Source organism: Microcaecilia unicolor, chromosome 10 (assembly GCF_901765095.1).
Source record: "Microcaecilia unicolor chromosome 10, aMicUni1.1, whole genome shotgun sequence".
Classification (NCBI taxonomy): Eukaryota; Metazoa; Chordata; class Amphibia; order Gymnophiona; family Siphonopidae; genus Microcaecilia; species Microcaecilia unicolor.
Genome location: NC_044040.1, coordinates 52316992 through 52341918, shown reverse-complemented (window position 1 = coordinate 52341918; position 24927 = coordinate 52316992). Strand labels below are relative to the sequence as shown.

Genomic DNA, 24927 nt, shown 5'->3' with positions numbered 1-24927 from the left:
CAAAGGGAAATGCTTTCAACAAATCTCTTTGAAAATATGAGCACTGGTAGAATTTCTATTAGTAAGCCTGTCATTAACACCCTTATAAAAGACAGTACTTTGTAGGACGGCATACCAAGGCAAGGGTTGCTAGATGAAATCTATTTTAAAACATGGACAATACAAAAGGATGTGCTGCTTGGTACAAAGCAATATAAAGTACAGCCAGAGGGAGAAGTGAGGATTCAGCTGACTGGCCATGGGTCAGCGTAGATTAAAGGCAACACACTCTCTAATTGGTATTTCTAATAACCAGTACATACAATTAATGGTTATTTAATTGCCAGTGTTAATATATGCTTGCAAGAGCAAGGACTGAAGATTAATGGTCCCTATCATTCAGAATATTTTGAGCTGAACAAGGGCTGTATTGAGACAAAAACAAGGAAATTTAAATTGCTTGAAAAAAAATTGAAGGGAGTATAAAATGCATATGCTCATCTCCCAGGATGGTACAAAACCAAAGGGGAAGACAATAAAAACTGACCTAGTTAAAGCACAAGATACAAGCAGTGAAGCTGCTACAGCTTGCAGCCAGGATACAAAAGGTCAGATTGAATGGGTCAATCAGTCTTTATCTACCATCATCTACTAACAGGCTCATTTTCGAAAGAGAAGGACGCCCATCTTTTGATAAAAATCGGAAGATGGGCGTCCTTCTCACAGGTTCACCCAATTTGGTATAATCGAAAGCGGATTTTGGGGGTCCCCAACTGCTTTCCATCGCAGGGATGACCAAAGTTCACGGGGGCATGTTGGAGGTGTACCGAAAGGCGGAACTTGGGCGTGCCTAACACATGGCCGTCCTCGACCCATAATGGAAAAAAAAAGGGTGTCCCTCATGAGCACTTGGACGACTTTACCTGGTCCTGTTTTTCTTACGACCAAGGCACAAAAAGGTGCCCGAACTGATCAGATGACCACCGGAGAGAATCGGGGATCACCTCCCCTTACTCCCCCAGTGGTCACTAACCCCATCCCACCCTCAAAAACATCTTTAAAAATATTTTGTACCACCCTCAAATGTCACACTCAGGTCCATCACAGCAGCATGCAGGTCCCTTGAGCAGTTTTAGTGGGTGCAGTGCACTTCAGGCAGGCGGACCCAGGCCCATGCCCCCCTACCTGTTATACTTGTGGTGGTAAATGTGAATCCTCCAAAACCTACCAGAAACCCACTGTGCCCACATCTAGGTGCCCCCCTTCACCCGTAAGGCTATGGTAGTGGTATACAGTTGTGGGTAGTGGGTTTTGGGGGGCTCAGCACACAAGGTAAGGGAGCTATGTACCTGTGAGCAATTTGTGAAGTCCACTGCAGTGCTCCCTAGGGTGCTCGAATGGTGTTCTGGCATGTCAGGGGGACCACTGCACTACGAATGCTGGCTCCTCCCACGACCAAAGGGCTTGCATTTGGTCGTTTCTGAGATGGGCATTCTTGGTTTCAATTATCGCTGAAAATCAGAAACAACCAAGTCTAGGGACGACCATCTCTAAGGATGACCTAAATGTCCAGAATTGGGCACCCCCAACTGTATTATCGAAACGAAAGTTGGGCGTCCATCTTGTTTCGATAATACGGGTTTCCCCGCCCCTCCACTAGGACTTTTGCGGGGATGTCCTCAGCAAAACTTGGGCGTCCCTTTTGATTATGCCCCTCTATGTCTCTATGATATAAGAAAGCTGCTGAGTTTTCATCCCACTGTAGCTCCTTGTGACCTTGAGCAAGTCACTTAATTCTCCATTTCCTCAGGTATGAAATTAGATTGTGAGCTCTCCAGAGTTAGGGAAATACCTATTTTACCTGAATGTAACTTGCCTTGAGCTATCACTGAAAAAGGAGTGAAATACATAACCATTATAGTCCCTGGATCACTCACTAAATAATCATTACTATATAAGAATAAAGATTTTGCATTATATTAGCAAAAGTATGAAATAAGATAAATGAAATACTACACGCTAGCAGAATACTGCACCTTGATCACACATGAAAAACACATGACACAACAGACATGACACAAGGAACTAGAAATCAAAAAATATGAAGGCAAAATACTGAACTGGAAAGTTAACTCAAGAAGTCAGACTCAGCATGCAACAATACCAGAAAAATTGAAACTTATATGCAAAATATCACAGATGCACATTTCCAAAAGCTGACATATTCCAATTAATAAATTCTGAATAAAATACTTTTTTCTACCTTTGTTGTCTGATCATTTAGTTTTTCTATTCGCTTTGGTCCCAGTGTCTTCTGTTTTATGCAGTGTCTTCTTTCCATTTGATATTTTTTCTCTCACCATGTCCACCATCCTCCTGTGTCCTTATGTGTCCTGTCTACCATCTATAGCCCTGTCCCTATCCTTCCTCGAGTTTCAGTATCTGCCCTCAACGTGTTCCAAACCAGCCCTTAAACTCAGCAGTTTTCCCTCCATCCATATCCAGCATTTCTCCTCACTCCCCTCCATCCATGTGCATCTACTTCCTCTGTCTTCTCTCTCCTCCATCCATGTCCAGCATTTCTCCTCTCTCCCTTCCCCTCCATCCATGTGCATCTCCTTCCTTTGTCTTTGCTTCCCTCCATCCTTGTCCAACATTTCTCCTCTCTTCCCTGCCCTCCACTCTATCCATGTCCAGCATTTCTCCTCTCTTCCCTCCATCCATGTGCATCTCCTTCCTGACTTCTATCCCCTCCCTCCATCCATCCACCCAGCAACTCTCCATTCTCCCCTGCCCTCTCCTCCATCCATCCATCCATCCATATCCAGCAAATTTCCTCTCTCCCCTTTCCCTCCATCCATCCATGCCCAGCAATTCTCCTCCTTCCCCTGCCCTCCGCTCCATGTCCAGCGATTTCTATTCTCTCCCCTGCCCTCCTCTCCATCCATCCATCCATGTCCAGCAACTCTCCATTCTCCCCTGCCTTCTCCTCCATCCATCTCCAGCAAATTTCCTCTCTCCCCTGTCCCCTCCATCAATCCCTGTTGTCCAGCAATTCTCCTCTCTCCCCTGCCCATCCTGTTTCTGCTTCCTTAACTTTCTTTACAAGATCTCCAGTCCATCTCCTATTTTTTCTCTCCCTTCCTGTCTTCTTCACCCATTTCCAGCATCTCCCCTGTCTTCTTACTCACCCTATGTCCAGCATCTTCCAATATCCCTTTTTCCCTTCCAGCATTATCCCTGTGTCCTTATCCCCTCTGTGTCCAGCACTGTCCCTTTGTGTCCCTGTCTCTATGCTCCCTCGCTGACCAGAATCTCGCTTCTCTGTCTCCCTGACACTCTCTTTTCTCTTCCCTTCCTCTTACCATCCATTCACGGTCCAGTGTCTCTCCTCCTTTCCCCAAGTCCAGTCTCCCTTCTTCCCTCCTACCAGCTAATCCACATCCACAGCAGTGACTCTTGGGATTTGCTCACACCGACCGGCTCCGTTCTATCCAGGCTCAGCCTCCTTCCTGCACAACAGCCGAACACCCCGCGACTTTTCTGCCTGCCTTGTTTGTATTCCGGTGGTGACACTTGGCCAGGTGAATGCAGTGCAACTTTCCTAGAAAACGCAGGGGACTTCACGCTATGTCTGAGAGTTTGCTGGTGGCTGAGGGTCCTTTGCTTCTACCAGGGGCCTCTACCAGTGCAAGCAGTGAGGGCAATGTTGTTGGCAGTAGTGGCGCCTCCGCGAATCCGCTCTCCCAGAAGCTGCACAAGATCAGGCAGCAGGCTCGCTCAGGCAGGCTGCTCGTGACGTCACTCACGTCGTCAAACGTCTTCTCTCTCCCAGTCTCAGACGGGGGCGGGGCGCGGCTGCTGCAGGCATTTAAGAGAAGCCTGCAGCCCGCCTCTGCGGGGCTTCTATTGGTCCAAATTGGCAGCAAATTGCAAATTGGCAGCAAATTGGACCAATAGAAGCCCTGCGGAGGCGGGCTGCAGGCTGAAGAGGGGAGGGGAATGTTGGGCTTGTCGTCGGACCTGCTTAGTGCTTGCTGCTTTTACTATTGAAGTGGTGCCCTGCCCGCCAGTTCGCCGCTGCAGATCGTCGTCGTTTGGGGGGGGCAATGCCCCCCCTCGCCCCCCCCCCCAGTCTACGCCCATGCATTAGGGGATGGGCCTTCTTGCCTTCAGCACACAAATAATCATTTGTACATCAAATAGAAGACATTCTGAGCACTTCTTGGGGGCGGGGGGGATATAACATTGGTACAGATGATGTCATACAGGTGGACGTGAGGACAGAGAAATTTGTGTGTGCAGTATTGTAGGGATGTGGGAATGTTGTTTATTTCTACTACCTGGATTCTATTAATGAATGGGCATGTATACATATCAGTGATGACCCTTGAATGCAGACTAGCGTTTGTGGTTACACTGCTGAGGGAGCTCTTAGATGTATAGCTGCAGGAGGGAGGGGGGGGGGGGACACCTACCTCTCTATCTGGTCTCTGATGTAACCCCAGGTTTGTATGCACCGATTCCTGGGGGGCAGATGGTGGTGCCTGGGGAAAAGAACACGCCTGTGCCTTAGGCACAGGGTCACCAATAGCAGGTTTTCTGCCACAGATAAGTAGGGCTCCCTTCTCATCACCATATTTTTAATCGAATACAGGAAAACGTGCCTCGCCTTATATGGCCGGCCATGCCGTGATGGCCGGCCTTAGGCTCCATATATGGTTCGCCATTCCATATATGGATAGGTTAGTACGTGCACGTCCACATGCCCGGCTATGACGCATGGCCGGCTATGACGCATGGCTGGCTGTGACGCATGGTCGTCATGCGTGCGGAGCCTACGTGTGGAGTTTTCCTTATATGGGATTTTTCATTTATGGATCATTATCAAATATGCGAACTTCATCCACAATATATTTCCCGTACCTGCATGTTCTGCAAGCACACTGCATGTAGTTGTGAACATCCAGATAGAGGGAACATTTAAGGAACAGTGAAAACTATCAAGCACAGTAATGTATTATTTGTCACCACTACCGTATTCTTCGTATACTGTGGCCATCCCTGATTTGGCCGGTTTGAACCGCAATAATGGAATGTTTAATGGCGGCCTTTTTGCTATGCATTAGCCGGATTTAATTTGGCCGGCTTCTACTGCGATAATGGTATATCTATGGCCGCCCTTCTCATTCGAAAATACGGTTTGCTCCTCTGTTTCACGGAGCCAGCCATAGCTATGGCCGGCGCCGTTCGATAATGCCCCTCTATGTTGCCTTTACAAAATAGGCAAAATTTCCCAATACGAGCAATGTTATCAAATTACTCCTTACATCCTGGACAATGTCTAAAATGTACTCATTTTGTTTGTTTGTTTTTTTTATTTTTATTATTTTAGTTTTTGCCTTCATTCTCCTTCTCTACCCCTTTCCCAGCTCCTCCCCTTAGCTTTCACCTATTCCTCTCTTTCCTCGTCCCTCAAAAACTCCTTTCCCTGGCCTGACCCCATTGGATGGTACAGCAGTATCTTAACCCAGACTTGCAATGGCATCTCAGTTTGGCCTTACACAGGCAGTGTCTCACTCATTGATGGGATCTACAATGGTAGCTATCAACAGTCTCAAGCTGGCATAAAGCCCCAAATCCTACATGCTTAGATAAGAACATAAGAATAGTTATACTGGGTCAAGCTGGCATAAAGCCCCAAATCCTATATACTCAGATAAGAACATAATAGCCATACTGGGTCAGACCAATGGTCCATCTTGCCCAGTATTCTGCTTCCAGCAGTAGCCAACTCAGGTCACAAGTACCTGAAAGAAACCCAATTAGTAGCACCATTCAATGCTGGAATTCTTCTAGCCCTATTGTGGCAGGGTCTATGTCCTATCAAAAAGCAGGAGAGGCAATATAATTTACTTTGACAATTTCAGTTCCAAGATAAACAAACACAAAGCTGCTAAAAGAAAAGTATTGAAGAATTATTAGTTTTCTACTACTACTACTATTTAGCATTTCTATAGCGCTACAAAGTGTACGCAGCGCTGCACAGACATAGAAGATAGTCCCTGCTCAAAGAGCTTACAATCTAGTAGACAAAAAATAAAGCAAACAAATCAATTAATGTGTAGAGGAAAGAGGAGAGGAGGGTAGGTGGAGGCGAGTGGATACAAGTGGTTACGAGTCAAAAGCAATGTTAAAGAGGTGGGCTTTCAATCTAGATTTAAAGATGGTCAAGGATGGCGCAAGACGTAGGGGCTCAGGAAGTCTATTCCAGGCATAGGGCGCAGTACTACTATCATACCAATTTACAATATTTAAAATAAATGTCTTTCCATACCTTTATTCTGTGAAATCGAACAATATCTCCAATTTTGTAGATTTTTGGAAGTGTATCTAGATTTCCACTGAAAAGCGTACAAGTTAACTTGGCATCTGACTGATCCACAATGGTCACAACTGAACAATAATCTGTTTAGAATAGAAGGGAGAGGAAGGAACAACAGTCTGTAAGTAAAGCATACTTTGATAGATATTACACTCAAACATTAATGTTGAAAATACTTAAATGTACAATATATTCTGGTTAACTGAATTCATTGTCAAACTGGTATTAAGTGACGGAATTGGTCAGATGTCAGTGTATCCTGATAAGAATTTCACTTTTACGCAGTAGATTGATATTTTATATTTATTTTTACTTTAAACCTTCCCATATTTCCTTGTGATTAGTCAGAGTCAGACTACATGATAAATATGAACTGCATTCCTCTTACATAGCACAAACAAGGTCACTACAAATGTCTGGTGGCATCACAACACATTCTACACAAACGTTGAGTACATGTCATTATATTAGCCAGGAAAGACTGGATTTAGTTAGAGAATTTGAGATTTTTGAGGAAATGAAGTCTAGCTAAGGAGATGAAAGATGTCTATATAAGAACATAAGAATAGCCATACCTGGTCAGACAAATGGTCCATCTAGCCTAGGTTCCTGCTTCCAACAGTGGCCAATCCAGGTCACAAGTATCTATCAGAAACCCAATTAGTAGCAATATTCCATGCTACCAATCCTAGGACAAGCAGCGGCTTCCCCATGTCTGTTTCAATAGTAGACTATGGACTTTTCCTTCAGGAATTTGTCCAAACCTTTTTTAAACCCAGATACGCTAACCGCTGTTACCACATCCTCTGGCAAAGAGTTCCACAGCTTAACTATTCTTTGAGTGAAAAAATATTTCCTCCTATTTGTTTTAAAAGTATTTCCATCTAATTTCATTGAGTGTCCCCTAGTCTTTGTACTTTCTGAAAGAGTGAAAAATCGATTCATTTTCACTCGTTCTACACCACTCAGGATTTTATAGATCTCAATCATATCCTGTTTGTACAGATGGATAAACAGACAGACAGATGGAGCCTCCCCAATAGGAGCTAATCGCGTGGGCAAAATGCACTTAAAAATGTACAGATCCAATGGGCCAAGAGTTGTCACTCTGCACTTTTCAAGCCTTAAGTGTGGAAGCCTCAGGTCTCAATTCTTATGTTAGCTAGTAGTCAACATAACAAGAGGTAAAGATTTAGTCTTCTGAAAGGAAAGGTTCAGAAGTCAATTTGTATATTTCAAGTCCAGCAAACTGCTCTGTATTTCAATCCATGTCATGCCCACTGTGGGCTCTCACTGGTAAAGGTAATCACTACTAGTGAAAAAAAAGCAAGCTGTCAAACAAAGCATATCGGTATTCAATAAGGAAAACATTGGAAGCCACAGAATTCCATAAGAGTGACCATGGAAACCACTGGATCTGAAGGGCAACCAAAAGTGGAGGAGTGGCCTAGTGGTTAGAGCACTGGTCTTGCAATCCCCAGAGGTGGCCAATTCAAATCCCACTGCTGATCCTTGTGATCTTGGGCAAGTCACTTAATTCTCCATTATCTCTGGTACAAACTTAGATTGTGAGCCTTCCTGGGACAGAGAAATATCCAGTGTACCTGAATGTAACTCACCTTGAGCTACTACTGAAAAAGGTGTGAGCAAAATCTAAATAAATAAAAGAAAGAAAGTTGCAAAGCATCCCTCAGTTTCCAGAAAACTCCAAAATTTATTTATTTGTTACATTTGTATCCCATATTTTCCCACCTATTTGCAGGCTCAATGTGGCTTACATAGTACTGCAAAGGCATTTGTCAATTCCGGTATAAATAAATACAATAGAATCAGGTTCGTGTGTACAGACACATTAGGAAATCGCAGAGAGGAAGAGTTATTATATGTCCATTATGAGCTTTGGTTTCGTTGTGTTGCAGGGTACATAAGTACTAAGTAATGCCACACTGGGAAAAGACCATCGAGCCCAGAATCCTGTCCACGGGCACCTGGCAAGCTTCCCAAACGTACAAACATTCTATACATGTTATTCCTGGAATTGTGGATTTTTCCCAAGTCCATTTAGTAGCGGTTTATGGACTTGTCCTTTAGGAAACCGTCTAACCCCCTTTTAAACTCTGCCAAGCTAACCGCCTTCACCACGTTCTCCGGCAATGAATTCCAGAGTTTAATTATGCATTGGGTGAAGAAAACTTTTCTCCGATTTGTTTTAAATTTACTACACTGTAGTTTCATCGCATGCCCCCTAGTCCTAGTATTTTTGGAAAGCGTGAACAGACGCTTCACATCCACCTGTTCCACTCCACTCATTATTTTATATACCTCTATCATGTCTCCCCTCAGCCATCTCTTCTCCAAGCTGAAAAGCCCTAGCCTCTTTAGTCTTTCTTCATAGGGAAGTCATCCCATCCCCGCTATCATTTTAGTCGCCCTTCTCTGCACCTTTTCCAATTCTATTATATCTTTCTTGAGATGCGGCGACCAGAATTGAACACAATTCTCAAGGTGCGGTACCACCATGGAGCAATATAATGGCATTATAACATCCTCACACCTGTTTTCCATACCTTTCCTAATAATATCCAACATTCTATTCGCTTTCCGAGCCACAGCAGCACACTGAGCAGAAGGTTTCAGTGTATTATCGACGACGACACCCAGATCCCTTTCTTGGTAACTCCTAACGTGGAACCTTGAATGACTTAGCTATAATTCGGGTTCTTTTTTCCCACATGCATCACCTTGCACTTTCTCACACTAAACATCATCTGCCATTTAGCCGCCCAGTCTCGTAAGGTCCTTCTGTAATTTTTCACAATCCTGTCGCGAGTTAACGACTTTGAATAATTTTGTGTCAGCAGCAAATTTAATTACCTCGCTAGTTACTCCCATCTCGAACTCATTTATAAATATATTAAAAAGCAGCAGTCCTAGCACAGACCCCTGAGGAACCCCACTAACTACCCTTCTCCATTGTGAATACTGCCCATTTAACCCCACTCTGTTTCCTATCCTTCAACCAGTTTTTAAACCACAATAGGACTTTTCCTCCTATCCCATGACCCTCCAATTTCCTCTGTAGCCTTTCATGAGGTACCTTGTCAAACGCCTTTTGAAAATCCAGATACACAATATCAACCGGCTCCCCTTTGTCCACATGTTTGTTTACTCCTTCAAAGAATTGAAGTAAATTGGTCAGGCAAGATTTCCCCACACAAAAGCCGTGCTGACTCGGTCTCAGTAATCCATGTCTTCGGATTTGCTCTGTAATTTTGTTTTTAATAATAGCCTCTACCATTTTCCCCAGCACTGACGTCAGACTCACCGCTCTATAATTTCCCGGATCTCCCCTGGAGCCTTTTTTAAAAATCAGTGTTACATTGGCCACCCTACAATCTTCCAGTACCACGCTCGATTTTAAGGATAAATTGCATATCACTAGCAGTAGCTCCGCAAGCTCGTTTTTCAGTTCTATCAGTACTCTAGGATGAATACCATCTGGTCCAGGAGATTTGCTACTCTTCAGTTTGCTGAACTGCCCATTACGTCCTCCAGGTTTACCGTGAAGTCAGTAAGTTTCTCCGACTCGTCCGCTTGAAATATCATTTCCAACACCGGTATCCCACCCAAATCTTCCTCGGTGAAGACCGGAGCAAAGAATTCATTCAATCTTTCCGCTACGTCTTTGTCTTCCTTGATCGCCCCTTTTACCCCTCTGTCATCCAGCGGCCCAACCAATTCTTTTCCCGGCTTCCTGCTTTTAATATACCGAAAAAATTTTTTACTATGCTTTTTTGCCTCTAATGCTATCTTTTTTTCGTAATCCCTCTTGGCCTTCTTTATCTGCGCCTTGCATTTGCTTTGACACTCTTTATGCTGCTTCTTGTTATTTTCAGACGGTTCCTTCTTCCATTTTCTGAAGGCATTTCTTTTAGCCCTAATATCTTCTTTCACCTCACTTTTCAACCAGGCCGGCTGTCTTTTGGAGTTCCGTCTTTCTTTTCTAATTTGCGGAATATATTTGGCCTGGGCCTCCAGGATGGTATTTTTGAACAGCGTCCATGCCTGTTGTACAGTTTTTACCCTCTCAGTTGTCCCCCTAAGTTTTTTTTTCCACCGTTCTTCTCATTTTATCATAGGTACAGGCATTTAAGTTGGGTCGGTAGGGTATGCCTTTTTGAACAGGTTAGTTTTTAATGATTTCTGGAAGTTTAGGTGATCATAAGTTGTTTTCCCGGCTTTTGGTAATGCGTTCCATAGTTGTGTGCTTATGTAGGAAAAGCTGGATGTATAGGTTGATTTGTTTTTGAGTCCTTTGCAGCTTGGGTAGTGGAGATTTATGTATGTTCGTGTTGATCCTGTTGTGTTTCGCATTACTTATGTTGGGGAGAGTGACAGAAATAACATCTTAGGGTCATGTTTCTTGGGTCAGGGGGGTGAGAGTGGGATGTTCCTGGCTACAGATTTTTTAATGGTTATTTTTTGTAAAATCGTTGCGCCTATTAGATGTGCTAGGATATGGACATGCATATCCTTCTAGGTGTTTTACAAAAGACTCTGTGTTGCAACGCATAATTTTTTTTTAAATACAGGGCAATTGTGCATATCCTAACCTGAACATTTCAAGTCCTCCCTTGGCATCCTATGAAAAACATCTAGTCTTTGATAACATCTTAGATCTAGAGTACAGAAAAAGGAGAGCGATAACAATCATTGTCATTAACATAAATACACATCCTGTATATATATATGCACACTTACAGAGACATGCATATGGAGAGAGAGAGAGAGAAGTAAGCTACTTGCTACATGCCTTCTCAATCAAATATCAATATACTAGCCGTTAAGCCCGTTAAAAACGGGCGAGTATTGCAGCCCTCCTCTCTCCCCTGGCCTCACCCCGTCCACCGATCCTCCCCCCCATAGCCAGCAACCCTCCTCTCTGCCCTGCTCTCACCCCATGTCCAGCACCCATGCCCTCTCCCCCCTGCCCAGCTACCCTCCTTGCCGCCGCTCTCTCCCCCCTCCGTGACGGGCCCCCTGCACTGACCTGACAGCGCCTCTCACCTCCGTGTGAAAGCGCTACAGGCAGCAGCAGATCGCTCTGCTGCTGCCTGCAGCGCTTCCACACGGAGGTGAGAGGCGCTGTCAGGTCAGTGCAGGGGGCCTGATAAGGAGGGGGGCGGGGATGGGGGGAGGTTGGTTCGCGCGATGTTCGTTTCTAGGCGGCGTCCGACAGTCCGACTCCATTTCCCTCTCTGTTCCGCCCTCTGTCATGACGTCTTGACGCGAGCGCGGGACAGAGAGGGAAGTCTGTACTGCGCATTTGCAGGTGAGTCAGTCACTTGCCGTTTATATGTTTGATTGAATTGGCTAATCTGTAAATTAAATCTCACATATTATTTAAATCTGCAGTAAGCAAAAGGAGTGTAACAATTTGGGCTACTGCAATTATTCAGTACTCTGTATCATTAAGTTGTGATTTAACTGATGATAAAATCTTGATGCAACAAGGAAACTGTTTCCTTTGCACCTACAACATTAGCATAAATGAGCACTAATTCATCTGCTGCTTCATCTAGCTAAATCTAACACAGAAAAGGGACTCTGAAAGCACAAGCACTTAACAGAATGAACTAGTTTGTTTTGGAGATAACTGCAAATTCCTATCTAACCAAGGAGAGAGAGAGAGAACTGCTGAATTTTGTTTCTCTTCTTTATGAAATCATTTAAATGCTTCTAATTATTAAAAAACGACAAAAACTTGAGCAAAATGATGTACAGTAAAATGCCCACCTAGCCTTCCACTGAGAGTAACTAAAGGTCAATCTCCTTAGCTTGAAACTAATACAGTACTGAAAATAATCAAACTAGCAGTAGGTTAAGCTTTCCCTGTTGCACAACCTCGACGACATACCATGAGAAACATGCATTTATCTTCTCTAGTGCCAACATTTTCTTTCTGCTGAACACAACTACAGTGATTAAGAGGTCATGCAATCAGAATAAGGATCAGACAAGAAAGCAACGATTTTCTGCAGTAGCCTATCATTCAATAAGTGTGAGTCAGAGGAGCACTTATGACAAAATAACACAGTAATTGTGGGAATCTAAAACTTTCAAAATAGGAACTAGCCTTATTTGAATGAAGATATAGAATATTTCTATTTCTAAATCTACAGTATTTTTTCCAACTCAGAAAGGGTTTAAACGATGCATCCCATTTAACACTATTATAGTAGCTGAATAAAGGTGACTATGATCTATTCAGAAATCATTCAGGCTACTACTTATTTCTATAGCGCTTCTAGACGTACGCAGCGCTGCACACTTGAACATGAAGAGACAGTCCCTGTTCGACAGAGCTTACAATCTAATCAGGACAAACAAGGGATAAAGGAGTTACTTATGATGGGAATGATAAAACAGACAGGCACTGAACACGTGAATAGGGGTTAGGAGTTAAAAGCAGCCTCAAAAAGGCTTATTACCAGCTTATTCAAGTAGCTTGAGAGCTCTACATGCACACTAAACACTCAAAGCTGAGGAAAATATGGCCAGTACTGGGACTATAGGAGAAATTTCATGAGTGGACTCATAATTCTAACAGTAAATTTAAAAAAAAAAGGGTGGGGGGGGAGCACACAGAAGAAATGCAACACCTTTTTTTCTCTATGCTGTTCAAATGCCATTATTGTCACAGGCTTCTGGGAAGGACAAAATAAACAGTAAAACACTGGCCAAAAACAGCAGGTTGCACATTTGATTTCAGCATCATTTGTTCGTAAACATGAAAAGTATTATAACATAAAATTATTGAGGAATGGGGGAGAGGCATGGTAACAGATGTTAAGGGATGGGGTTTGAAAACAAAAACACTAATGATGTAGCCCATACTACAACTTACATGACTAAACAGGCAATACCAATAATGATAAAAGGAAAAAGTCAGGCACTATGAGAAATACTTCAACCATTCTGCTATGAAATGATGGACTTTCAAGGCTTCAGAGCCAATCCTCAAGATTCTGGGAGGTTTCCCTTTTTTAAGTCTGTTCAGCTCCAACTGAGTGCATTTGACACTGACCCTTACTCTCGAAGTTCAAAGCCTGATACTGGTGCTAAAACACTCAGCCCAACAGGAGGAGGCAGTAGTAGGCAGATCAGGAAACACAAAGTTTGTCCTTGAAGGCTGTGGAACCATAGAATTTGTGGGCATCAATAAAAAGGGTTGACCTTTAGAATGTCTCAAAGCAGATAGAAACTCAAAGCTGAACTACTGGAAACTGATATATGTCATGCCTAAGTTGGGCCTCCATGCTCACCCCTTTCAGGGATCTGAGTGCATACGCAATTATGTCCCCCCCCCCCCTTAAAATCTTATGCCAATTATGTTTCTACATTAAGGGCTCCTCAGCACTGTTTCTTACTGGCTCTATACTTGAGCACCTGAAGTTTGATGCTCAGTGCACACTGGGTAAATAACATATCTCAACCCTCCGGGCCTATTTCTTAATCATAAACTTGTAAACTTAGCCCATGGTGCCATAAATGCCAAAGGAAGGCTAGCTTTGGCAACTCCTTGTCTCCAGAAGTTGAAAAAGCTCTATGGTTGTGTTTGAATGGTATCTTCAGCTTTGGACTTTTCTTCTAGATGAAAGTTTCACCTTGCAGATCTTGATGACCTCTAAGACATCTTAGCACACATTCTGTGTATGCCTCATGCACTCAATGGAGGTAGAGCATGCAAATTTCTCATATACATATTCGTATTTACCTTTTTTGTTGTCAGTTAAGTTTACCCTTTATTGAGTGTGGATCCGTTTTCCTCACTGTAGTCACAGTAGTACACACTACCTCTGGCGGTTTAAAAAATCATGGGTTTTTGCATCTATTTCTTCTGTAGTTCTCTTGTTAAGATATTAGCTTTAAGTTTTTGAACTTATCAAATTGAAATTTTTTTTAGACACTATCGCTTTTGCACATATGTTCATATACATACTTAAATATGTTTTACCTTTTAAATATTATACATAAGTAATGAGATCTTATCTTGCACCTGCCTGTTGTATTTTTATTCAATCCACGATAAAGCTCACCAAAATATCCAATAGCTCTATGTGTATATCCTGTTATGGTTTACACGGGGGAAAGCCTTAAATGTTAAGGAAAGCTCCTTTGTTAGTCACCCAACATAAGGGAGCAACCTTTCATTCATCATAGGGCATGATGAATGAAAGGTTGCTCCCTTATGTTGGGTGACTACCAAAGGAGCTTTCCTTAGCGTTTGAGGCTTTTCCTCGTGTAAACCATAACAGGATATACACACAGAGCTATTGGATATTTTGGTGAGCTTTATAGTGAATAGACTGTGAGAATTATCCAAGCCCTGATTTGATATTTAGAGTATTTTTATTCAAAGCATGTTTTTTCCATTTTCCTCAAATCCCAAAGAGAAAACCAAACGTCTTCCAGAAACAAACCAATGAAACAACCGCAAAGGTGAAAGGAAAAAATGTATCAAGACACTCCAAAATGCTGAAAGCGTGGTTTTAATAAGCAAGTCCCAGACATGTAAGACTCTACACAGTCTGTATTTCAGCATAACAAGCCTTCATCAGGAGTCAACTTCTGTTGGTGAGTGCACCAGCGGCTGTTCGCATCACATGAATGTTAACTTCAGCAGGCAGAAAAATGTCTTTTCAAAGACAATTTTAATGTCTGTTTACACATCTGGTCAAGACTCAGCAGATGACTCCTGATGAAGGCTTGTTAAGCCAAAACACAGACTGTGTATTCTCTACGTGTCTGGGACTTGCTTATTAAAACTACGCTTTCAGCATTTTGGAGTCTTGATACATTTTTTCCTTCCACCCCTGCGGTTGTTTTCACGTTTTGCACATTTTCATTTTCAATTCATTTATACTTTCTAATACAAACACGCCCCTCCTGCATATGTAAACCTTTTGCTTATGTATTCTTTTTTTCACAAGTTTATACATTAGTGCTTTTTTTTTTTTTTAATTAATCTAATTCCTCTCTGTTTATAGACTGCATCCTTTTGTTGTAATTGTATGAAGCACTGTTTCACACCTCTTTGGACCCACAAAATTCCATGACATTCTACATAAACTACTTCCATTTCTAAATACATTATTAGAATCCATTACTTAAAAACAGCATTACCAACTCTAAAAGAGTATGCTGCCTACACAGCTCCTACTATTGATTGATCTGTGATATCATCCTTCATGAGCATGCAGCACATATTCTATTCTTTACAAAATGTAATTGAAAAGAGATCAATAGTACTGTAAAAGTTTGAAGCTCCCTGACACTACAAGCTCTCAAAAGAAAGTATCAAATTTCAACAAGAGGTAGATGTGGGAGGGGGATAGTAATCTTGACAGTCAGGATCACATCCCATGACTATGGTCAAAGAAAAAAATTGCCTCAGCAACAAAACTACTTAAGGTATTCTTTCAGTTTCTTGTTCTTCTTTCACAATGTGGTGCTCTTGAGCTTGATATGTTTTTTTTTTTTTCAGTAAATCATCATCGGTATTTGATATACTGCCAATCTAAAAGTATAGATAGTTTACAATTAAATATTATAAAATCAATTTCATTGCTACACTGAATGAATGACAATTTATTATAAAGATAACTCCACTAAGCAGCAGACCTCATAATGCTGTTTCATACGTGGTCGAGCTGGACCTTTTTTTTTTTTTGTTATTACATATTACACTGTAGACCCAACAGAACACAAGTCCACTTATATTACTACTACTACTTAACATTTCTAGAGCGCTACTAGGGTTACGCAGTGCTGTACAGTTTAACAAAAGGACAGTCCCTGCTCAAAAGAGCTTACAATCTAATAGGCGAAATGTCAAGTGTCAAGTGGGGACAGTCTAGATTTCCTGAATAGAGGTATGGTGGTTAGGTGCCGAAGGCGACATTCAAGAGGTGGGCTTTGAGCAAGGCTTTGAAGATGGGCAGGGAGGGGGCAGTCAAATATCTGGGATCCCGACACTCACATTATATCAAGTCTACAATGTATTATTGACTTTTTATTTTCTGAACAGTCTATTTCCACGATTGTATACCATGGCATACAGCATCTTTATACACAGTCAGCAAAAGGAAGAGCATATCATTTCTTAAGGATCAACCACTAATTACAACTAGAGTTTCCAAAGAACCACTGGATAGCTATTATCAAGATATTTGACAAATCCCTTAAAAATAGGTCTTATTCACTATGTTCCATTAAAGTGAGTTATTGCACATATCAGTATTTACCACAAACTCTTTTTTTTTCTTTTAAAAGAGGCCTATTTACAAAACACAGGCTATTGAATATAGTCTATGTTTAAACACTGCTTTAGTAAAGTGACAGAGAAATTTGAATGCTGATATTAAATTGCCTACTGTTTATCAAAAACTTTGAACACTATTGCTTGGTTTATCTGCTCTTTGCTTCAAGGAAAGGCAATTTTACAGCTGAGGAAATGAGGTATTTAAAGATGAAGCATTCTACAGAACAACAATTTAAGTATCTTTTCTTTAAGATTGTATTAACCTTCTGGGAACTCCAAAATCTTCTGACCTTTTGTGACCATTTCTGGGAAAAGGTGACTAAAGTAGCGGATCCAAAAAGTTGAGAAGGGTGATAAGCAGTCTGCAAAAATTACATATTTGAACTTCTGTAACTTTATTTTTTTCACATGGGGGTTTGGATTGTTGTATTACAATTGTTTGCTCTAACAGAATTCATTAAACTCATTTGTTGTTTCTGGTGACTTTAGTCACTTTTCCCCAGAAATGGTCACATTTGGTTACTTCCTTAAAATAATATTTTAACAAATGACTGCCTTGACTCACTCTTGCATAATCAAAATGCAGAGTCTAGAATCACACCCAGAATAAAAATTTGCAAAGACAAAACAGGAATTAACACTTATACAACAAGAATCATTATACAAAATAATTTAAGAATCAAGAGAAGAGGGAGAGAAAAAAAAAAAAGAGGATATGCAATAAAACATGCTTTATACAAATGCCAAACGATACACATGTACTTCAGAAGATAACACGTAGCAATTTACACTAGACATTCTTAAGATAAGACATAAGTGGAAGCCACTTTCCCTCATGTAAGGCAAAACAAAGTGATTTTTTAGAAGATAAACTTCTTACCTATAAGTAAGAAATAATAAATTCCACCATTCCTGGTAGGTAACTTGATATAAGGTCTTCCAATGCGAAAAAATTACTTTCAAAGCCAAGGAAAGCATGGTATTAACAGTGGCGTACCAAGGGGGAGGGGGGGCGGTGGGGCGGTCCGCCCTGGGTGCACGCCGCTGGGGGGGTGCCGCGCGCCTGTCGGCTCTTCGTTTTCATGCTCCCTTTGCCCCAGAACAGGCAACTTCCTGTTCCGGGGCAGAGGGAGCATGAAAACGAAGAGCCGGCAGGCGCGCGGCACCCCCCCCCCCCCCCCCTTTGAAGAATTGGCCTTTTAAGTATCACATGTTTATAAGTTATTGAACCAGGAAGATGGAAAATATCTACTAACAATGACCATATTTCTTTCCAGTATTTTTGAATACATATACAATCAAATACAAGGTGCTTAAGATTGCCTTGCTGAGACAGACAGGACCAGCACAAGTTGGAAGAAGAAGAGTCAATTATATGCAGCTTGAGGGCATGCCTCCACAAAGATCTATATATATATATATAAAAGGCACCACTGAAGCCTCCAGCCGGAAGTGTGAAGCGCCAGAGATATCTGGTTTCCCCACGAGTGAAGGAAAACAGCACAGCAGGAAATCCCTCTCTTTGTAACAGTGAAGGACTCAGAGGGGGAAGGGGTGGAGAGAGATGCCCTCACTCTCTCTGTAACACAAACACAGAACAGCAGGAAACTGAAGGACTGGACTCGGAGGGGGCAGGGACACACACACACACTCCCACATGCACACTCTGAAGAAAACCTTGCTAGCCCCCGTTTCATTTGCATCAGAAACGGGGCTTTTATTTACTAGTCTATGCATAAAAAAATACAAAAATTGCAACGTTGATGAAAATCTGAAACATTTAAATAAAGAACCCCAGATCTGCTCCCATAGTTTATCTGAGATGGACTGCTGAATGTCTTCCTCCCAACACTTACGTAAACCTGTGCACTTGACAGGGAGTCTACTTAGCATTAACTTGTAAATGTGGGAGGCAGCATGGCCTGCATGCTGGAGCCGCAGATTAATGTCAATTAGCTCTGGGATTTGAGGCCTATGCTGAAATTGAAATTTACTTTTCTTCAACATAGAGCTAACCTGTAACCACTGGTAAAATTGAGAATCTGATAGTGAAAAATCATATCCGAGAAAGTTTTCCACGTTAGGTTTCTTAGATCAATAAAATCTTTAAGGGGCCATATTCCTATACGCTGCCAATGAGACCAAGAAACTTGCTTTTTATCAATTCTAAATTTAGAGTTGTTCCATATACGAATTAAGGTCGTGGCGGACCAAGGAGTGCTCAGAGATTTATCGAAAGAAAGCAATAATTTATGGGTAACATTGATGATCAGATTGGAGACAATAGTTTTTGGAAGGCGCATGCTAACTAGGTAGGACTGCAGCAATGGATCAATAATGGATTGTTCAAATACTAGCCACCTGGGCAAGGAAGCAACATTAAGAGGAGCAACCCACTCCAAGCCCTGGCACATGATGAAAACCTTGTGATACAGTAGGAGGTCAGGGAACCTAACTCCGCCCTGTAGTTTTGGCAACTTTAGCTTGCTTAAAGAGACTCTGGGTACCTTATGGCTCCATAAAAAATTTGAGAGCAGCTTTTCCATTCGTCTGTAGAAAGAGCAGGGGAAGAGAATATGAATCAAACTCAAAGCATATGTGATCTTGGGCACTATCATAATTTTGATAGTATCCAGCCTACCCCACCAGGTAAGATTTAGTGGGGTCCACGCTGATAGAGAAGCCTCAATTTTTGCAAATATTTTGTCAGAGTTAATTTTGATAGTGGCTAAGAGGTCTCTATCAAAGAAGACACCAAGATACTTAAAGGAAGAAATTACCCATTTAAGAGGGAAGCCTTGAATTGAAAAGGGAACACAGGCATCATTCAGAGGCATCAACTCTGTTTTGTCCCAGTTAATTTTATAACCTGAAATTTCTGAGAAGTGGGTTATGTCAGGCGAATCTGATTGATTTCTTTGACTGGGTGACCAAACAGTTGGACATGGGAGGGGTGCTAGATGTGGTGAACTTAGATTTCAGCAAAGCTTTTGACATGGTTCCACACACTGGACTCATAAATAAACTGAGTGCCCTTGGTATGGGACCTAGAGTAACTGACTGGGTTAAAAATTGGTTGAACAGGAGTCAGAGGGCGGTGGTAGAAGGAGCTTGCTCTGAAGACAGGGATGTTATCAGTGGAGTACTGTAGGGTTCAGTCCTAGGGCCGGCTCCTTTTAACATCTTTGTGAGTGATATTGTAGAAGGGCTGTCTAGTAAGGTTTGTCTCTTTGCAGATGGTATCAAACTCTGCAACAGAGTGAACACCCTGGAAAGTGTGGATGACATGAAGAAGAACCTAGCGAAGCTTGAGGAATGGCCCAATATTTGGCAACTAAGACTTAATGCTAAAAAATGCAGGGTCATGCACTTAGGCCACAAGAATCCAAAGGAACAGTACAATATAGGGGGTGAAGTGCTTCTGTGTACAAAGGAAGAGCGGGACTTGGGTTGATTGTGTCCGATGATCTTAAAGGTTTCCAAACATGTAGAAAAAGCGATGGTCATAGCCAGAAGGATGATTGGGTGCATAAAGACAGGGATGACCAGCAGAACAAAGTTAATAGTGCCCTTGTATAAGTATTTGGTGAGGCTCCATTTAGAGTACTGTGTGCAATTCTGTAGACTGCACCTACGGAAGGATATAAACAGAATGGAGTTGGTCCAGAAGGCGGCTACAAAATTGGTAAGCGGTCTTGGCCATAAAACATATAGGGACAGGCTCAGGAACCTCAACATGTATATGCTGGAAGAGAGGAGATATGATAGAGACGTTTAAATACCTCAGGGGCATTAATGTACAAGAAGTATGCCTTTTTCAAATGAAGGAAAACTCTGGAATATGGGGACATACAATGAAGTTAAGAGGAAACAGGCTTAGGAGCAATCTAAGAGAGTATTCGTTCATGGAAAGGGTGGAGGAAGCGTGGAATGGCCTCCCGGTGGAGGTCGTGGAGATGAGGATTGTGTCAGAATTTAGGAACGCGTGGGACAGGCACGTGGGATCCCAAGGAAGAGCTAGTGGTTACGGAGGACAGGTCATTTGGCCTTTATCTGCCATCATGTTTCCATCCTCAGAGCCAGGAAAGAGCCCTACTCTTTCCTGCCCACTGCCGCTGCCCTCTGACTCATATGGTGCCACACTTTTTCAAAATGGCTGCCGACATGTCAAGCGGTAATCTCGTGAGACTGCCGCAGGAAATCTTGGTATCCATTTGGAAAAAGTGGCAGCACCTCTAACCTCGGAAGCACCGGGCCGGGCCAGACTAGCGGCAGCGGGCAGAAAGAGTGGGGTTCTTTCCTACCCCAAAGAAGTACTTCATGAGTGAGTGCAGGGGCGGCTGAAAAAAATATATATTGATGGCCAGTGGGTGCAGGCAGGGATGGAACTGGTAAAATAAATAAAAACAAAAGATGCTATATGTGAGTGGGGCTGTGAAAAAAAAAAGGTGGATGTTATGTCTACAGGTAGGTGGGAAGTAGGGCTGTTTAAAAAAATGTGGATGCTATATGTGTGGGCGAGGAGGGAAGGGGGTTGAAAAAAAAAAAAGATGGATGTGGGTGGAGGGAGCTACAAAAAAAAAAAAGGATGCTTTGTGGGTGGGTGGGAGGCTGTGCTGTAAAACAATGTGGATGCTATGTGTGTGTGGGAGGGAGGGGACTGTAAAGGTGGATGTAATGTGTGGGTGCAGGGAGGCATCTGGAAAAAATATAGATGGTATCTGTGTATGGAGGCTGTAATATTGATTAAATTATGACAAACTTGCAGAATTTGCAAATTTGGTGCACAGAATTTTGCAGAATTTGCAAATGTTTTTTGCAGAATTTTGACTTTTTTGGCACAGAATCTGGCAGGAGTAAACTTGTCGCTTGTAAGTTATGGTGTAGTTTGTTTTAGGTTTTTATTTTTTGTTGGTAAAATAAATGAAAATTCATTGTAGTATAATCAGGTAGTTGTATTCATAGTTAGTATATATTTGATCAATGGACAAAAATAACAAATGGGTTTTTTTTCCATATTTCTACTGCTTTATTGTACAGAACCTAATTTAGTACATTGTTAAATAAGGGCAATAAATAGTTAATGAAGAGAAATCCCAAGGCATTTATTGCACTGTCTAATTTACAAACAGTTGCATTAAAGCATCTGCTTAGCCAGATGCTGCTTATACTTTTTGGGTACTTTTTGTGGAAGTGTAGTGGATTCCCTAATCAGAAATAAGAGTTGGGCTGTATTAAATCAGTTGAGTAATTCTGAGTTTTCACAGCTTGAAAATTTAACTTATTGGAGTTTGTCTAGATTCTGTTGTTATACATGTCATAATGTTCTCTTTTTGAAATGAAAAGTTTATCAATAAATGTCAGTTAAAGACACCAAGTCACAGACACAGAGAAGAACAAACCTTCGCAGACAAAACTTTATTGCTGGGTAACACAGACTCAACACAAATCATATTTCGGCCGTATGACCCGAATCAGGAGTCTGTACCAAACATCCACCTAAATAGAAGCTACAGTAGTAAATTAGCTAAGGACGGTGTCATTTTTTTGCATCAGTGCTATTCTCAGAAAAAAAAACTTTTCAAATCGGAAGTTCCAAACATAAGCGTTTGCTGCAAGTGTGATGCTATCAAACAGCTGGCAGAAAAAGAGCTCTGCCGTTTGTACCCACACACACACATACACTGGTAACATAGCTATGCAACCTTCAAGGGGGGAGGTGTTTAGTTTTGCCTCCAAGCTAAACCGTATAGGCCCTTCCCAAAGCCAGGAGCATACAACACGGTCATTCCTGTTGCACGTACCACCCAGGCTCGCTCAGCTAAACTAGATCAAGCGCTAACTGTGCCAGGGTCTCTAATGAGCTAATTTTCGAAAGAGATCACCGGTCATCTTCCGACACAAATCGGGAGACAGCCGGCGATCTCCTGATCCCGGCCAAATCGGTATAATCGAAAGCCAATTTTGGCCGGCGCCAACTGCTTTTCGTCGCGGAGCCAGCCAAAGTTAAAGGGTGCGTGTCGGTAGGGTAGCAAAGACAGGACGGGGAGGGGGCATTGTTATGAGATGGCCAGCTTCACCCCATAATGGAAAAAAGATGACCGGCTCAGATGAGCATTTCGCCGGCTGCACTTGGTCCATTGATTTTTAGGTCCAAGTCACAAAAAAGTGCCCCAATTGATCAGATGACCACCGGAGGGAACCGGGAATCACCTCCCCTTACTCCCCCAGTGGTCACCAACCCTCTCCCACCCCAATAAAAATTAAAACATTTTGTTGCCAGCCTGTATGCCAGCCTGAAATGTCATACCCAGCTCCCTGACACCAGTATGCAGGTCCCTGGAGCAGTATTTAGTGGGTGCAGTGCACTTCAGGCAGGTGGACCCAGGCCCATCTCCCCCTACCTGTTCCACTTGTGGTGGTTAATATTGAGCCCTCCAAAACCCACTGTACTCACATGTAGGTGCCCCCCTTCATCCCTTACGGCTATGGTAATGGTGTAGAGTTGTGGGGAGTGGGATTTGGGGGGCTCAGTACCCAAGGTAAGGGAGCTATGCACCTAGGAGCTATTTTTTTTTTATTTCTAGAAGTGCCCCCTAGGGTGCCCGGTTGGTGTCCTGGCATGTGAGGGGGGCCAGTGCACTACAAATGCTGGCTCCTCCCACGACCAAATGCATTGCATTTCGACGGGTTTGAGATGGCTGAAAACCGATGCCGGCCATCTCTAAAACCGGCGATCTGTGATTTAGCCGGCCCCAACCATATTTTGAAAATACAGTTGGCTCCGCCCCTTTGCAGAGCTGGCCCCGAAGATGGCCGGCGCCGTTCGATTATGCCCCTCCACGTGACACACCCACCTGTTCTCGGTGAGCCCATTCTTGTTATCAGCTCGCAGCTGTCCGAGTGGTCGCCGCCAATTTTCTTGGGTGATGTAGCTGAGTGAGCTTGGGCGGTACTACTGCAGCTGCTATTTAGTAAAGGGCCCCATTAAGTTTTATGAAATCGGTTTTAATTTTCAGCATTTTGGTGTTAGTTTTAAAATTTTGATCTGCTGCAGGGCTGGGGAGCTGTGACTATGGTGAGGAAAATATACTTACATGTTTTTATCGTTTTTATGGTATTTTAAAGCTGCATCCCATTTAGCTGTGAAAATCTGCTTTCTGGATTTCTAATAAGCTGCTTTGTTTAAGATGCATGTCATTTAAAACAAATTTCATATATATATATATATATATATATATATATATATATATATATATATATATATATATATATATAGTTCTTTAATGATGATGTAGGTCCTTTCTGAGATACTGTTTGGAGTGGATTGCCTACCTTAAGGCCTGTACCATCTGATCCTTTAAAAGATTCTTGCTTGGCAGTGAAATGAGACCTACCAGATGGTCCCTTTATTAGATCACTCTGTAAATTTTATTTTGCTTGTTCTTCTGTTCTGATTTTATATCACTAGGTTATTATTGTAAATATTGGCCTCTGAGAACAGTACCATCTGGTCCTCAAAAGATTAAATGTCTGGCCAAAATAATTAATGAGATCTATATCAGAAGATCCTTGGAATATTTATACATTATAATTGTCACATCTCTTTGTTGTTGTTTTTTTTCTTGATCCCATGACCTTCCTCTGTTTCTAAAGATTATTTTGTGTCATGATTCTTTTGTCTTACAGCAGGGGGTTCTCAACCCAGACCTAGGGACACACATAGCCAGTCAGATTTTCAGGATATCCACAATGAATATGCATGAGATTAATTGTCTCCATTGTATACAAATCTATCTCCATGCATATTCATTGTGGATATCCTGAAAATCTGACTGGCTGGGTTGTCCCGAGGACTGGGTTGAGAACCCCTACATTACAGCATTACCAGTAAAGGACTGGTACAATTCATAAGGTAAAAAGGGGGATGTATATGTGTCCGTCTTGCTACAAAATTTGAAATTTCCCCTGATGCAGGTGCTTTGACACTGAAACACATTGGGTTGGTTGAATGATAAAATTTAAAGTCTGGATATATATATATATATATATATATAAATTAAATCATTAAATTTAAATTTTATCATTCAACCAACCCAATGTGTTCATTTCATTTTATTACTGCCTTTTTGAAGGAACATATATATATATATGTTCCTTCAAAAAGGCGGTAAATAAATCCTAATAAATAAATAAATAAAATATATACCTTAAACCACCTTTCCATATTTATTGATTT

The 24927-nt window shown here is 42.0% G+C and overlaps 1 protein-coding gene across 1 annotated transcript in view; it reads right to left on the bottom strand.

The window, feature by feature from the left end:
- Positions 1-24927, bottom strand: part of POT1 (protection of telomeres 1) — a gene marked incomplete at its 5' end in the record, with an annotated part of 199990 nt that overhangs the window by 101050 nt on the left and 74013 nt on the right. The window contains 1 exon segment of the mRNA XM_030216827.1: positions 6317-6447. Within this exon segment, the coding sequence (XP_030072687.1) occupies positions 6317-6447 (131 nt within the window).